The sequence below is a fragment of the Anabrus simplex genome, chromosome 3, assembly GCF_040414725.1.
Source record: "Anabrus simplex isolate iqAnaSimp1 chromosome 3, ASM4041472v1, whole genome shotgun sequence".
Taxonomy (NCBI): Eukaryota; Metazoa; Arthropoda; class Insecta; order Orthoptera; family Tettigoniidae; genus Anabrus; species Anabrus simplex.
Genome location: NC_090267.1, coordinates 267,735,646 through 267,751,764, shown reverse-complemented (window position 1 = coordinate 267,751,764; position 16,119 = coordinate 267,735,646). Strand labels below are relative to the sequence as shown.

The window sequence follows — 16,119 nt, the reverse complement described above, 5'->3', positions numbered from 1 at the left end:
AAGCACGAAAGGTGGTGTAGACACAAATGACTAGTTATGCCAAACTTACAACGTAGCACGACGAACCATCAGTTAGCTCCTCAATTATAATCATCTCTTGAATGTGGTTGGTATCAACGCTTTTGTTGTATGTGAATTCAATTCAAGCCATGAGAAAAACATCCCAAGAAGAGTATTTTTGAAAGAGCTGGCGAAAGAACTAATGAAACCATGGCTGTTGGTATGTGCTGCTATACCTAGCCTGCCTAGAAATCTCAAGAAAAGACTACGTACAGATGATGGTGACAGGGAAAACGTAGAGAAGCCAGACAATTCAAGAAAGAGTTGCGTGATTTGCCTTAGGTCAAAGGACAGGAAAATAAAAACTAGATGTGTAAAATGCAAGGAACATGTCTGTGGGGAGCACATGAAAATATGTGAGAATTGTGCGTAATGTGAGAAAAAGAACATTTTCATGAACTTAATGTTACTTAATGTGTATTGATTTCTTGTAAACATCCTTTTTAATGTGATGCAGTGTTTGCAGTAAAATAAGATGCAATTGTATTGTAATTAGGGTATTTTTTCAATGCATACTGTCCCGGTTCAAACTCACTATCTCCCAAATGCAAACTAACAGCTACGCGACTCCAACCGCATAGCCACTTGCTCGGTAGGAGATAATTATGTTAGGAAGAACAGTAAGTTACATTTCGTAAGCAGCGGGAATTCCAAGCAAATAAGATCGAAGATATAACCATCAGAGTGAAAATTATATTTTTAAACATATTTTTGTCAAGAAGGATGGCTAGTAGGGGCCAATAATCTAGAAGTTGCATCCCTTAAAAATAAAATCATCATCAAGGATGGATACAGTAGTGTAGATAAATTACATCCTTTGAAAAAAAGCTATACATGCACATTATGACACATCTCTCTTCCGCGATAATTTTAAGGTGAGAACAGTAGCATTTAAAGTAACATATTATGTAATAATCCTTGAGGCCCCGTTACTATATTTCTACCATTATGAGAACGATGCGAGTCTAATTGAAACATACGAATATGGATTTTTTTTTCAATAGAAGTTCTCTTAACCTTTAATTACTCGTGCGGGGTCTTTGAGGCCCCACTCCCTTTTTAAATTGTTATATTTTCCCAAAGTGACTACGTGTGACCTTGACACTTGCAATAGCTTCATGTAGTGGGGAGGGGAGCTCAGTTCAGTAGATGGCTCACTGTTGCCAAGTATACTGGAGAGCAGTGACCAGGCCTGGAAGACCCCACGCGAGTAATTACGTATGAAAATAAAATATGTTCATATTCTTGCACATATTGCTTATAACTAACTATTTGTTTAGTTTTGATGATGTGAACGTGTAATACACATATTTTGGCCAGCATCTGAACCTCTTGTAAAGTCTGGGAATTGCTAATATACAAAAGTAAGCCTATAACCTACAGTATAAGGCGCTTCTACTTTGACATGAGATACAGTGCAGCAAATAGAGAGGGTTACTTCGATTTGTATTTCGCTTTCAGATTAATATGGCTGGAAGGCACAGTCGTCAAGTAGCCTACAGGATATTGAACAGTGGCTTTTAAAAGAAGAAGAAGGATAAGAAGAAGAGGAAGTTGATGATGATGATGATGATGATGATGATGATGATGATGTCCCAGTTGCTTCTGATTCTGATCCAGACTGTGAAATATTGAGCAATCATAAAGCGGTAATACTGATCTCCAAAATGCATCATGATAGCTATTGAAGAGGTTGAGAAGGAGAAATCGGAAATAGTTCTGTTTTATAAAAGCACGAAAGGTGGTGTAGACACAAATGACTAGTTATGCCAAACTTACAACGTAGCACGACGAACCATCAGTTAGCTCCTCAATTATAATCATCTCTTGAATGTGGTTGGTATCAACGCTTTTGTTGTATGTGAATTCAATTCAAGCCATGAGAAAAACATCCCAAGAAGAGTATTTTTGAAAGAGCTGGCGAAAGAACTAATGAAACCATGGCTGTTGGTATGTGCTGCTATACCTAGCCTGCCTAGAAATCTCAAGAAAAGACTACGTACAGATGATGGTGACAGGGAAAACGTAGAGAAGCCAGACAATTCAAGAAAGAGTTGCGTGATTTGCCTTAGGTCAAAGGACAGGAAAATAAAAACTAGATGTGTAAAATGCAAGGAACATGTCTGTGGGGAGCACATGAAAATATGTGAGAATTGTGCGTAATGTGAGAAAAAGAACATTTTCATGAACTTAATGTTACTTAATGTGTATTGATTTCTTGTAAACATCCTTTTTAATGTGATGCAGTGTTTGCAGTAAAATAAGATGCAATTGTATTGTAATTAGGGTATTTTTTCAATGCATACTGTCCCGGAGGCCTTAAAGACCCCACGCGAGTATTAAGGGGGGGGGGGGGGGGGATGAGCGCGAGTACCTAAGGGTTAACAATGCGCAGAAGAATGTTAGGCTGTGCATATTAAGTTACTCACGATGAATGAGGCTTCTGACAACATTCCTTGTAACCTCCGGTGTACACTTTAATAACAAGCCTGCTGCCTGTGATTCAACTGTAGAAGATTTTCTGGCATACATCATCTGTATTCCTTCTTTAGTTTCTGAACGTCCGTCTTTAATCCTAAATCAAAGGACACTTAAAACACGGGTATCCGCTAGGCAATCATAACCTAAAAATGTTTCTGCCCTGTGTGCTTATACTTTTTTCAGTAAACCCGAAGATAACATTCCGAACTGGGCAAAAAGAACTGGGCTGCAAAAGGGATTTGCTGTGGTCCTCAGCTGAACCTGAAGACAGGTGTCAAAAACAGTTCAATGTTCCTCAGTGTCAAAGAGTATCCAATTCTTCAAAATATCAATATGTTTCCAAAATTCCAAGAAATGTACCAGGAATATTTATAGCTTAAGAGGACTAATAAAATTCGACACTCTATTCACATAGGCTTTAAGGAAAGTAATATTTTTGATAATAACGCAAAAGATATGGTCGATATTGGTTGCGGAAGGAGTGTAAAGTCTTCTTCAGTACAACTTTGACAAAATGGCGACCTATATAAGAAAATAAAAGCCGAGGTTGTTTTGGAATAAGAAATAAACATTATGTGTTAAACATAAATTTCGCCGACTTTTGGCGATGACAATGGAGGATATACATTCTCTCACAGAAGCGATATCGCAGCATGAAGCTCAAGTAAGAATGGTGAAGTTATAACTCTTATTTCCGATTTAATTTCGTACAATACTTTTTTGGTAGTCTGATTCGGTGAGCAGTAACCGTATAATGAACGTTCTGAGCGCAGTGTTTGTCTGGTTTTGTTATTCAGGAAGCCTTAATTATTAATTTCGATTCTACAGTTGTCACAGGTGCAGCTGGCAATTAGTGCTTCGACACCTGGCCCTGATCGAGATAACTTAATATCTCTTCAATCAGATATTGAAGAACTCATTAAACTTACAAAGGAGAATCTTTCCAGTGTTCAGCAACACCAGGGAACTAATTCAGCAGCAGAGGAGAAACAAAATAAGGAGGAAGATCCTTTTGCTAAAGAATACGCTCTCTTTAAGGTTGGTATTGATATTCTTCCTTAAGTAATTTTTACCGGTAATAATGTAAGGAACACTCGAATGAGTATTGCGTATAGTGGGTTCACTCTTTGCTATATTCAGTCAGCGCTTTTGTCTCTTTTTACACTTTAGGATGACGATCACAGGCATCATTGCACAGTGTGCAAACAGTCACTCGTTGGTTTATGATATTTTGTCTTCGCTCATATTTTGTAATAGAAGCCATGTATCACATCTGGTTATGACATGTCTGTTTTTTCTTGTGGATCTTTAGTCCAGTTTCGTCATTGTCGTAGAATTCAAGGTCTATATCAGCACATTTCCTTAGAAGTTTGTTCTGAAGTGGTTGTTGTGGCTCTGTAGATGACAGCAGTAGTTTTATTTGTAGATCTTCAATGTAATATGTTTCCCAGGCAAGAACATAAACGAGTCTGGAGTATGCTGATTTACCCACTCCTAGAGCCTTCTTGACGTTTCCTGCTTTGATTTGTTATATTTTCTCCAGGTCGCTAATTGTCAGGATGTCCCAGATTATCTCAATTTCGTATGTGACAATTGGAGCTATTGTGGTCTTGAATAATGTCATTGCTGTGTTGAGTGATAGCCTAGATAGGTTCTTGATAGTTGTGAATGGCCGTAATTGCTCCTGTCGTTCTGTGTAATGACAGTTGAAGGATGTCATGGTCGTGTGAAAGGTAATGCCTAAGTATTTTAATTTCTTGACTATTTCTAGCGGATTCTTTTTTAGCTTTATAGTGTCGTCCATGGCTGTCTAGCCGCGTTTTCTGACCACCATCTGAACTATCTTTTCCTGGTTAATCTCAGATTTATTCTGTGATGCCCAAGCTTCTAACTTTATCATTGTCTTCTGAAGTTTCGTCCTTAAATACCATCCCAGAGTCATATCTTCAGTGTACATTAATAGAGGAGTCTTAGGAAATCCGTCAGTATTCGAGTGATGTCTGCTGTTGCCATGTGGAATAGCAGCAGACGTAAGGGGTCTCCTTGGTGTACCTCATTGGTTTGAGTTACCTTTCTTGATGTGGTTACTGTATTCCATCATCGAGTTTTAATTACATTGTAGTCTATTCTGGTCATTATCAAAGGGTAAGAAGGGTCCACCTATTTAATACCTTTAGAATGTACAGTATATTGTCTTATAAAACTCGGACTAGTTTTGACCCTATATTTATTGGGTCATCTTCAGTCGCGCTCCAAATGGAAGACATAAGCACACATATAACCAATAATAATATAAACTCTGGTATTAGGCCTACACAATTTACAGTCTTAATTTAAAACATTGACGAGGTCCGAACAACATAAATCCAAACTTGAAACTAAATAACACATCAAAACTGCTGTGGTTGATGCCGAACTATTTTGTTGTTCATACATCAGCCAATGTTCTTGAGTTGATCTGGGAGTTTGTATCCTTATCTGTGTAGACGAGCAACTTGATTGCTAATTTATGTTTATTCATTAGTAATATGGGTAATGACTTACCGGTATGTAGCTTTAAGGGGAACATGCATAATTTGAATAGGTATTCCCTTTCATCAGACGTAGTGATCTATTGTTTAATTTGTTTTGAAGTGAATGTCTGAAAAGAAAATAATTTGAAGTAAATAATTGAGAAAAGAAGGAAAGCTAGAAGATTGAGATAAATATGTATAGCTATATGAGACTTACCCCTATGTTCTTCGTAAGTTGCGTGCACTTGGTACGGATACCAACACCAGACTGATTGTTGAGAGGGAACAGGAGTATAGCTTATGATGGTAGGGATTGGATGGAGGGATGTGTGAGGAGGGGCGGGTAGATAGATTTGAAATGATTTGTGGACTTAACGTGTCTTTTTTTCCGTTTATACTTTGTGTATAGGGATAGAAATGATTATATCGAACAGAATATTAGATTTTTCATTAAATTAATATTAAGACTAAAATCTAATATCCTGTTAAATTAATATTAATTTCATTAATATTAAGACTAAAATCTAATATTTCCCAAATAGTCTTTAGAAGACATTGGGTTCCTCCATTGTTACATTTTTTTCAGTTTCTGATTGAGTTTTGTAATCTACCACATAATTTTATGGCTGATGAAGTCTCAAATAGAGACGAAACATGTCCCTAAATGTTTTTAATTGAATAGTTCACTTTTAAAGTGACGTGTATTGATTGGGTGGACCAAAACCTAACATTGTTTCTTAGTTTTAACTGTATCAATACGGATCTATGCGATGAGGTTCGTAAATTGTACTAATTGGTGTGTTCTGAGCTGTCAGCGGAGAGATGGCGTGGAATGACATTCGTAGACGAATAAGTTTGAGTGGCGTCTTTAAAAGTAGGAAAGATCACAATATGAAGATAAAGTTGGATTGGGGCAAACATTCATTTATAGGAAGGGGAGTTAGGGATTGGAATAACTTACCAAGGGAGATGTTCAATAAATTTCCAATTTCTTTGAAATCATTTAAGAAAAGGCTAGGAAAACAACAGATACGGAATCTGCCACCTGGGCGACTGCCCTAAGTGCAGATCAGTATTGATTGATTGATACCCATATTACTATTGATTGATACCCATATTACTAATGAACAAACGTAAATTATCATTAGGCCTATAAGATATTAGAATCATTGCGTATAGACGGTTTTCACTTTACTAGAGTGTTTCTGTTATTATTGGTTATGTGTGCTTATGTCTTCCAGTTGGAGCGTGGCTGAAGATGACCCAATATATATAATGTCGAAACTAGTCTCAGTTTTATAAGACAATATACTGTACATTCAAATGATATTGAAGAGGTGGACCCTTTCTACCCTTTGATAGTGATCAGTTGCCAATACGGATAACAATGAAATTCGTAACTTATGATAGGCTGGTCATGACGATTCTTATGAGCGGGTGGTCACCAGTCCTTTCCTTTAGTTTTCCTATCAGGTTATCTCTGTCTATAAGGTTGAAAGCTTTCTCCTTTGGGTGTTTCAATGCTTCCTCTATTTTCTGTTTTACGTATCCTGCGGCTTGGATCATACTTCTTCCTGTAAGGAAGCTTAGTTGGCATTCTGGTATGAACGGGACTATTTCCTTGGTCAGGTGTTTTACTAGAATGCTTGCAAAAGTTTTATATAGGTTGCTTTCGAGCACTATGTCTCTATATAAGTCGGGGCTGTCAGTATCTCTTTTTTTGTTGTAGAGAATCTTCAACTTTGCTGTTCTCCAAGTTTCTGGTATTTTGGCTGTGTATTTGTTTAGAAGCATTGTGAAGTGTTTCTCGCATGTTTCCACGGCGGTTTCCCTCGCTCTGCACGTAAGTTTTTTTCTGAGAATGGTAAAAGGGTCTTTCTCAGTGTCGGCTATTAGCTTTATGGCTTCTTCCTCCAAGCATTCAGCTCTCTTTCCTTTTACAATTTTTTTTGTATTCCCTTGTTTTAATGGCATATGTCTCCAACTGATCAGTGGTCACCGTTGTTCTCGCTATCTGGAGTGCTTGTAAAATGTCTTTGCGTGAAATGTAGCACTGCCTGTCGAACCACCTTTGTGCTCGCCTTTTCTTTGTTGGTAGGGTGGCTTCCTGTATTAGGTTTGTAACTATCTCCACTGCTTCATCTAGGTGCCCTTGAGCTACAAGGGGTCTTTCTTTGTATATCTTCGATAAGTCTTGCATTTTCTTGTAGGTGGTATGTCCTTCTTGTTGTATGAGACATTTACATCCATTTTGAATGGAGCATAGGTAAACCTCTCGAACAGTGACTGCCACTGGCATCCCAACCACTGACTACCCATCTTAACGAACAGTGATGTTTAAAGACACACATACGCACAATTGAATGAGTCTAATCCCTTACACCTCAATGCTTTGCTCAGCACATATAATGAAAGAAGGGCAATAATAACATTTCACAGTAATAGTTTTGAAGACTGTGTTACCTAGCATTCCTCTCTACACTGAATTGGCACCCATCGTCCGAGAGTTTCAGAATGACCATACAATGTGGAACCTGCCTGTACTAAATACAGAAAAAAAAGGTTTTTTAGAGAACACTTCTCTTATCCTGTAATTAGGCGTACTTGTGTGCTTATTAAAGTTTCAATTTCTTTAATATTTTGAATTATTAGTTTTTACTGTGGATGCTGATGTTTTGAAAAATTCTTGCATTTGACAATGTAATATAATCTCTATTTTAGGCACTTCATAGACACTTAAAGATGACTTCGTACTTGAGCTTTCAAGAAAAGATTTTTTTTGTCTTTCTTTCTTCTCTACTAGTCTTTTTTTTTTTTTCTAGTTTCAGAGGAACTGAAGGACAAATAGTGTCTTTCTGCCCTCTAAGAGAGGCTCATTTGTAAAGTACTACTATTGAAAGTTCAGTTTCACATACAGTACCATCTGTATTATGCATTGATTGATTGATTGATTGATTGATTGATTGATTGATTGATTGATCGATCGATCGATCAGTCCTGGCAAGATTAAGGCCAGGTGGCCTTCTCTTACATCTAACCAGTTTAATGCTCTGTTTACATTAAGTTGCTCACAACACGACTATACACATGCCTACGTTAAAATTGCATGTTAACTGAAATTATTAAAACAATGTAGGTATGAATTTTGTGTCTTAGCTACTAAACAATTTAAAATAATTATACATAATTATCATCATTGTCATAATTTCCCCTTATCCAGCTCCTTCCGGGTTGGGGTATTTATGGCACTTCTCCATCTTCCTCTTTCCTTCCACCAGTCCTCTTCCATGATCTTGTCCCAGTCTAAATTTCGTCTTCTTATGCCGCACTTTACTGATTCAATCCACCTTGTTCTAGGTGTTCCTCTTGCTCTTTTGCCCTCACACTTTGACTCCAGCATCTGTCTTGGAATTCTATTCTCCTCCTTCCTCTTAACATGCCCAAACCAACTTAATTTATTCTTTTCAATTCTTTCATTTAGCTTTCCTATACCAACCTCCTTCCTAACATCTTCATTTCTCACTCTCTTTCCTTGTCTTTCCTATCATACTTCTTAGAAATTTCATCTCACTGGCTTGAAATTCCACTCTGCTAGTCAAAGTCCAAGTCTCAGCTGCATAAGTCAGTATGGGTACTTAGTACATTTTGTACATTATCTCTTTACTTTTCCTTGATACTTCATTGCTCCAAACAAATTTTTTTTTACACTTTGGTAGAATGCATTGCCCTGCTCTACCCTCCTGCTAATCTCCATGTCCGCCCTAGCATTTTGCATTACTTCACTTCCTAGGTATTTAAAGCTGTCTACAGTTTCCAGACTCTGACTTTTCACAGTGCCCTTTCCTTGCCTTTCCCCTCTCGGCACCACCCTAGTCTTGTTTTTCTCTGTACTGATTTTCATGCCATACTTCTCAATTTTTACCTTCAGTACATATAGTTGTTGTTGCACTTCTTTGCTGTTCTTTCCCCAGATCACAGCATCATCTGCATATAGCAGTATCTTCATCTCTTTATCTCCATAGCGTTCCTTTGTTTTCTTTATCCATGACCATAATAAACAAAAGAGGTGACAGCACACTCCCCTGTCTTAGTCCAGTGTTAAGGCCACCACACACAGAAAGCTAGGCTAAGCTAAGCTAAGCTACGCGGTGTTGTGAAAAATATCGCTCCCAATGCATTTAAGTATGATGACACACACAGGCCGCTATGCTAAGCTATACTATGTCAAGCTAAGCTAAGCGAAACAGATCGCTTGGCAGGCGATTTTCTTGGCTGTAGCTGGCCTGGCGCATGCGCTTTTCATTTCTGAGCAGTTGGTCTGGCGGGCTGTCGTGTGTGTTTAGTCGTGTCGTGTGAGTCTCTTATGGTATAGTACTTCGATATTTTAATACAATGGATAACGGGCCAAAAGAAGAACGACTAATTGAGGAGGTAAAAATATATCCCTGCTTTTATGATATGTCATCAAATTACTACAGAGATTTGATAAGATTTGGCGGGAAATAAGTTCAGTACTTTAAATTGATTGTAGGTAGGCTATCATTTATAAATTAAATATATAATCAAAATTTTGACAGTTCTAATTGTTTGAGAAGAATACATTTTTCACATGGCTTTACACACATTTACAATTTAGCAGATACCGTTGACGCGCCTGTTCTGCAACTGTATGCCATATTCCTAAATATATCAACAGTTACTAAGAACATGAAAGGTAAAATAATAGCATATATTGTTTTAGGTGAGGAACTTAAAAACTTATTAAAAAGGCTGAGAGACTGTTTTAGGGAGGCACTAACGAGACAAAAAGAGAGTAAAGTGGGCAGGAAGGGAAAAAATGGAGTGGAGATTCCACAAACTAATGGATTTCCTTCTGCCTTATATTTCTACAGCCGGCGCCGTGGTATAGGGGTAGCGTGCCTGCCTCTTACCCGGGGCCCCGGGTTCGATTCCCGGCCAGGTCAGGGATTTTTACCTGGACCTGAGGGCTGGTTCGAGGTCCACTCAGCCTACGTGATTACTGAGCTCGATAGCTGCAGTCGCTTAAGTGCGGCCAGTATCCAGTAATCGGGAGATAGTGGATTCGAACCCCACTGTCGGCAGCCCTGAAGATGGTTTTCCGTGGTTTCCCATTTTCACACCAGGCAAATGCTGGGGCTGTACCTTAATTAAGGCCACGGCCGCTGCCTTCCCATTCCTATGCCTTTCCCATCCTGTTGTCGCCAAAAGACCTATCTGTGTCGGTGCGACGTAAAGCAAATAGCAGCCTACGTGATTAGAATGGAGGAGCTATCTGACGGTGAGATAGCGGCCCCGGTCTAGAAAGCCAAGAATAACGGCCGAGAGGATTTGTCGTGCTGACCACACGACACCTCGTAATCTGCAGGCCTTCGGGCTGAGAACCGGTCGCTTGGTAGGCCAAGGCCCTTCATGGGCTGTATTGCCATGGAGTTTGGTTTGGTTTGGTTTGCTTATATTTCTACAAGAAGATGAGCTGTCATTTTAACGCACGCAGTATCACTAATGTTTAAAATATTTTAAAAATTGATGAAATTATAAGTGAATGTATATGTTGAGTATATTATAAATTAAAACGCATGCAATTCATTTGAGGTTATAAGAAAATAAGACCATTGGTTGTTGCGGTTTCCTTATAACCGCATAACTTTTGGTGGTGCTATTTGAGGATCCAACCAGCCTCTGGGCTGATGACCTAACAGACACAGACAAGACCGTCTCGATTTGTTATGTTTTGCAGCTAAGACATTATAAACATTTCACTAATAAAATGAACAACATAACTGCGTTTGAAGCACAAGGACTAGGACAGTTCAATATGCTCATTCTCCATAAACAGATCTCCATGTGTCATTTCTTAATATACATTTGGATGTGCATTAATAGCTTAAGTTTCCTTACAGCGCACATTCAAACATTGACAGACAGGAAACATATCGATGTCAAGAGGTAACTGAAGTAGCCACCCAGATGAACGTGAGGGTCCAGAATGTGATGACCTACACTCCTTATCACATATATCTGATTCATAATCTGTTCCGTCTGCCCACACACCTACACAATCTCAGCCAGTCGAACCCCTTCGAAAAAAAAATCATACCACCGAGCAGTAGTGCAGAGAGAGTAACAGATTATTTACAACAGTGAGACAATAAAAGTGCTGCCTAGCATAGTTTAGCTTAGCTTTTTATTCGTGTCATAGCACACCACAGCTTGGCATTGCTTAGCATAGCATAGTGTAGTGTAGCTTAGCTTAACTTAGCTTAGCTTAGCTTTCTGTGTGTGGTGGCCTTTATTCCTAAATCATTCTGTCTTTCCAACAAGGGATCAGTACTCTGCTAACACAGTTGTTGTATGTTTCTTGCACCATTTCTAACATTTCTCTTCCAAGTCTCTTTTTAACCATGGCTTCTGAAACCTTCTCTCTGGGGACACTATCATATGCCACTTCTATATCTATGAAAGTCATGTTGGGACCACTGTAGATCTTCCACTCCTGAAACCATATTGTTCCTCTTGTAACTCTCCTTCAAATCTTTCTTCTCATTCTTCTTTCTAATATCCTTTCCATTATCTTAACTACCTGCGATGTAAGTGTGATTCCTCTGTAGTTACCACAAACTTTCCTGTCCCCTTTCTTCAACACTGGTATTATTATCCCTTGTTTCCTGTCTTCTGGCACACATTAGTGTTTCCATATACACTTTAGTAGTCGGTACAACCAAATTAATAATATAAAATAAGTAGTTTATAACTAAATTGCTTTCGTGCAACTAAACAAAAAGTTACAATTGCTGTACAAAGCAAAACTAGATGGTGCTATAGTGTATTTCTGCTATGGGTAGGTATCATATACATGTTTAATGTACCTCCAACTGCTAATTGTCTTAAAAAATATCATATGCATGAATTTTACTGGCTTTTCACCATGGCAGCCATGGCTTGAATGCTAGTCATTGTATGGGCATTCAGGAGATAGTGTATTCTAACTCCACTGTTGACAGCTCTGAAGATGGTTTTCCATGGTTTCCCCACTTTCATGCCAGGAGAATCCTTGGTCTGTACCTTAATTAAGGACACGATCACTTCCTTTCCATTCCTAGCCCTTTTAAATCCCATCGTCACCATAAGACCTGTGTGTATAAGTGTGATGTAAAATGAATAGTAAAAAAAAAAAAAAAAATAAATGCATCCCTATGATATGGATTCCACGAACTACTGGATGTCCCTTGGCAACAATTCCTTTGCTAACTTCATTAAAGTAGGCCTGGAGTAAAAATAATTTTGAGAACAAATATGCTGTGTGTCATTGTTGTATGAATTTTGTGGATTGTAGTAAGCAGTATCTCACTGTACTACAGACATCTGTGATAAAAGAAGGTAATCAGGATTGTCCAGTTCTTGTGCATATACTATTTGCTTTAGTTGTCCTCATGCTCTCCAGTATGTCCAATATGAAATGTGGTTTCCACTAGGGAGGGAAGGCTCCAGAAAATATCAAAATTTAACCCTCATGAAAATCCAGTTTTAGGTGTTTTTGAATGAACAATATTTAATGGAAAACATAAACTACTGTTTTATTAAGCAGTTTTCCAACAATAATGAATGAGTACAAACAAAAGTTCACATAAATCTACATAAATTCAACATTAAAATCTTCAATAGCATCACTACCATCATCATTTACAATTAGAGTACTAATACAGGTTTAAAGCCGTTAGGAAATACCTTGTTACATTTTATGCATATATAACTGATTATTTGTAGTAATATGCTTCTGAAGAAAAGTGTATTATTATTTCATATATGACTTAATTTTACAAGGACTTTCAAAGGAGATAATTATAATTTTAAGTTGATATTTGTTTTCATATAATGTCCGACTCATTGGCTGAATGGTCAGTGTTGAGGCCTTCGGTTCAGAGGGTCCTGGGTTTGATTCGCAGCCGGGTCGCGAATTTTAATCATGTTTGATTAATTCTTCTGGTTCGGGGACTGGGTGTTTGTGTTTGTTCCAACACTTTCCTCTTCATATTCAGACAACACACTACACTACCAACCACCACAGAAACATGCAATAGTGATAACATCCTTCCATACAAGATTGGTGTATACCGGGTGAGTTGGCCGTGCGGTCAGGGGCACGTGGTTGTGAGCTGACATCCAGGAGATAGTGGGTTCGAATCCCACTGTCGGCAGCCCTGAAGATGGTTTTCCGTGGTTTCCCATTTTCACACCAGGCAAATGCTGAGGCTGTACCTTAATGAAGGCCACGGCCGCTTCCTTCCCACTCCTAGGCCTTTCCTATCCCATTGTCGCCATAAGACCTCTCTGTGTCGGTGCGACGTAAAGCAACTAGCAAAAAAAAATTAAAAAATAAGGTTGGCGTCAGGAAGGGTTTCTAGCCGTAAAATAGGTACAAATTCACATGTGCAACACAGTTCGCACCCGCGCCCCCACAGGTTTGGGAAAAGCGGTAGAAGAAGAAGAATTTGTTTTCATATAATGTAATAGTACCTATGTGTAGTCTATATGTGTTGCAAATCATTAGTTTTATACCTCTCTGAAGCACAATAAACAAATAAATACATTTAAAAAAAGTGTGTTTTATCATGGAAAAGAATAGATTTTAAATATATGTGAAGCAAAAAGATGGAAGCTAATGAAATACAAATTGTGTCTCTAAAATCTTAAGGTAGAAGGCATAATAGTCTAATTTTCTCATGGAATGATACCAAACTGAGTTTTGAAAAGTAAATCGCCTCACATTTGGTGCTTATTATTAGTTTAATAATAAAAGAGAAACTGAAAGTACAAAGTTTAAAAATCTTTGCAGAATTTCTAATTCTCACTCGTAAAGGGAGTTTTCCTAAGAAAAGTCAATCGTTAGATGAAAATATTCGCCGCAGTTTTAAGATTCAATTTATTTTTTGTTGCATGGACATGCATGATTGCATTGTCTTTCAATTTTCCTTGCGTCGTGGTACAGCACAGATAAGTTTTTAATCTTCTCAGGGTGGAAAAAGGATGTTCTGCTGTACATGTAAAAAAGATGAAAATATTTGCCGCAGTTTTGAGATTCAATTTATTTTTTGTTGCATGGACATGCATGATTGCATTGCCTTTCAATTTTCCTTGCGTCGTGGTACAGCACAGATAAGTTTTTAATCTTCTCAGGGTGGAAAAAGGATGTTCTGCTGTACATTTAAAAATGAGTATGCCTATAGTTAAAGCAATCTTGAGCAACTTAACTACCGTACCTCTGGAATCAATTACACGTTATGAATTCAATAAATGTGAAGTCAGGTCATCAGGTAAAAAGATACGAATATGAAAATTAACTAATTAGAAGATGAACACAATGACAGGTCAGTGTGGGAAGAGGGAGTAACAGAAATAGGAGACAAGAGCAGACCTGAAAAGGGCAAGGATAATCTCCAGATTTCCATCTTCAGATAGAAATAGTTCTTTCCTCAACAACCTTAGTTCTACATCCCTTTCTCATTTCTGCTCTCCAGCTTCATCAGGAGAGCAGACACCAGAATTGTTGGGAGGGGGGGCTTTCTTCACAGATTTTTGGTCTTGATTGTGAAAGTATAGGATAAGATAAAAGCCAGTCAGCAAGAGGGAAGAACCAAAAACTAATTAATTTATAATGTTTACCTTTATAGTTGCCCATACTTAGAATTTCAAATCTGGTGTTTTTTGATGAACATTCTAATATTTTTTCAGGCTGAACTAGAAAATGAAGATGCATTTGCCAGTAGTTCAAACAATGGGACATTTGAGTCACTCTCCAAGCAGACCAGTAACTTATCTGATATTCAGGTAGTGTGTTATAATTAGTCATCCTAATCACATATATGATTTAATTTGAAAAAAAAACTGCTATTCATACGTGTTTAAATACTTTTTTCAGGCTGATCTGGCTGCTTTGCAAGGAATGAAATGCCAAGCACCCCATAGTCATCAATGGGAACATACTACTTACCATAACGCTCTTATATTTAGCGTTGAACCTATTGAAAATATTTCCAGTATGGACCAAATACAGGTGTGTGTAAAATTTTACTCAAGTAATTCTAATTGTAATTGGTTCAATTCTCTGCTGTCCTCAATTTACTTCAACCACTTTTAGGATAATGTTATCTACTTCATTGCTACTTTGGCTTCTGTATTAGTAGATAACAGAGTGGTTGCTAGCTGTCACTACATGACATAAATTATTGCATCACACCTTCTGCTAGACAGTAATGAATCATTTTATAAAACTTGACTGGCATGTTTTCTCCAAATACTACAGTGTTCTCTATTCAGGTGTTTACATTATAATAAGGGATGGCCTGGCTAGAGCTCTGGCGAAAAGCACAGATGGCCTCCTCACACACAATATGCTCCCTCTCATTTTTAAAAATCTCCATTATCCCTAACCAGGTGCGACAGGCTTCGGTAGCTGGCACAATTCCTATCCTTGCCGCTTGATGGGGGCTTCATTCATTCCATTCCTGACCCGGTCGAATGACTGGAAACAGGCTGTGAATTTTCATTTTCAGCCCTAACCAATGCTTCTTGTTTAACTTCTATTTTATTTCTGCAGAAAGTGAACAGCATAAAGCAATCTTACAGAAAGCAAAGCCATCTCCATACAGGCCATGAAGCAGCACTTTCCGTAACTTTGGCACAGAGTGGTTAGCTCTATGTCTGGCAGCCTTTGCTCCCAGGATCTAACCTGGTACTCATTTCTTGTGCAGGCTGAATGAAACTCAGGACTATGTGCCGCTCCAGAAATGGAAATCTCATTTCTTAAATTTTTAGATTTCCTGCCCGGGAATAGAACCCATGGCCTTCTGACTAAACAGAGCATACCTTTACTGTTTACTAGGCAGCTCCTAGAACAGCCTTACACAAAAATCTAATTATAGTAGGCTCCATGAAAAATATTATCAACCACAATTCAAAATCAGTTAATCTTTACATGAAAAATATTTACAACCTCAGCTCAAAATGAGTTCATCATTGTAATTCTGAACCAGTTTTCAGGGTGGAG

The 16,119-nt window shown here is 38.1% G+C and overlaps 2 protein-coding genes across 3 annotated transcripts in view; one reads left to right on the top strand and one right to left on the bottom strand.

Annotated features, from left to right (window-relative positions):
- Window positions 1–16,119, bottom strand: part of LSm-4 (Like Sm protein 4) — a 209,851-nt gene that overhangs the window by 73,439 nt on the left and 120,293 nt on the right. Inside the window, exon 1 of one of the 2 annotated variants that reach the window (XM_067143021.2) lies at window positions 2,490–2,816. The exons of the other annotated variant lie outside the window; for it this stretch is intronic. Within the exon in view, the coding sequence (XP_066999122.2) occupies window positions 2,490–2,595 (106 nt within the window). The 5' untranslated portion in view covers window positions 2,596–2,816. Of the gene's footprint in view, window positions 1–2,489; window positions 2,817–16,119 lie in introns of those variants that run through there. 2 annotated transcript variants of the gene reach the window in all.
- The window catches only part of LOC136866235 (zinc finger CCCH-type with G patch domain-containing protein), a 143,351-nt gene continuing 130,270 nt past the window's right edge, over window positions 3,039–16,119 (top strand). The window contains exons 1-4 of the mRNA XM_067143020.2: window positions 3,039–3,205; window positions 3,370–3,579; window positions 14,805–14,900; window positions 14,992–15,126. Coding sequence (XP_066999121.2) covers window positions 3,149–3,205; window positions 3,370–3,579; window positions 14,805–14,900; window positions 14,992–15,126 — 498 coding nt within the window. The 5' untranslated portion in view covers window positions 3,039–3,148. The remainder of the gene's footprint in view (window positions 3,206–3,369; window positions 3,580–14,804; window positions 14,901–14,991; window positions 15,127–16,119) is intronic.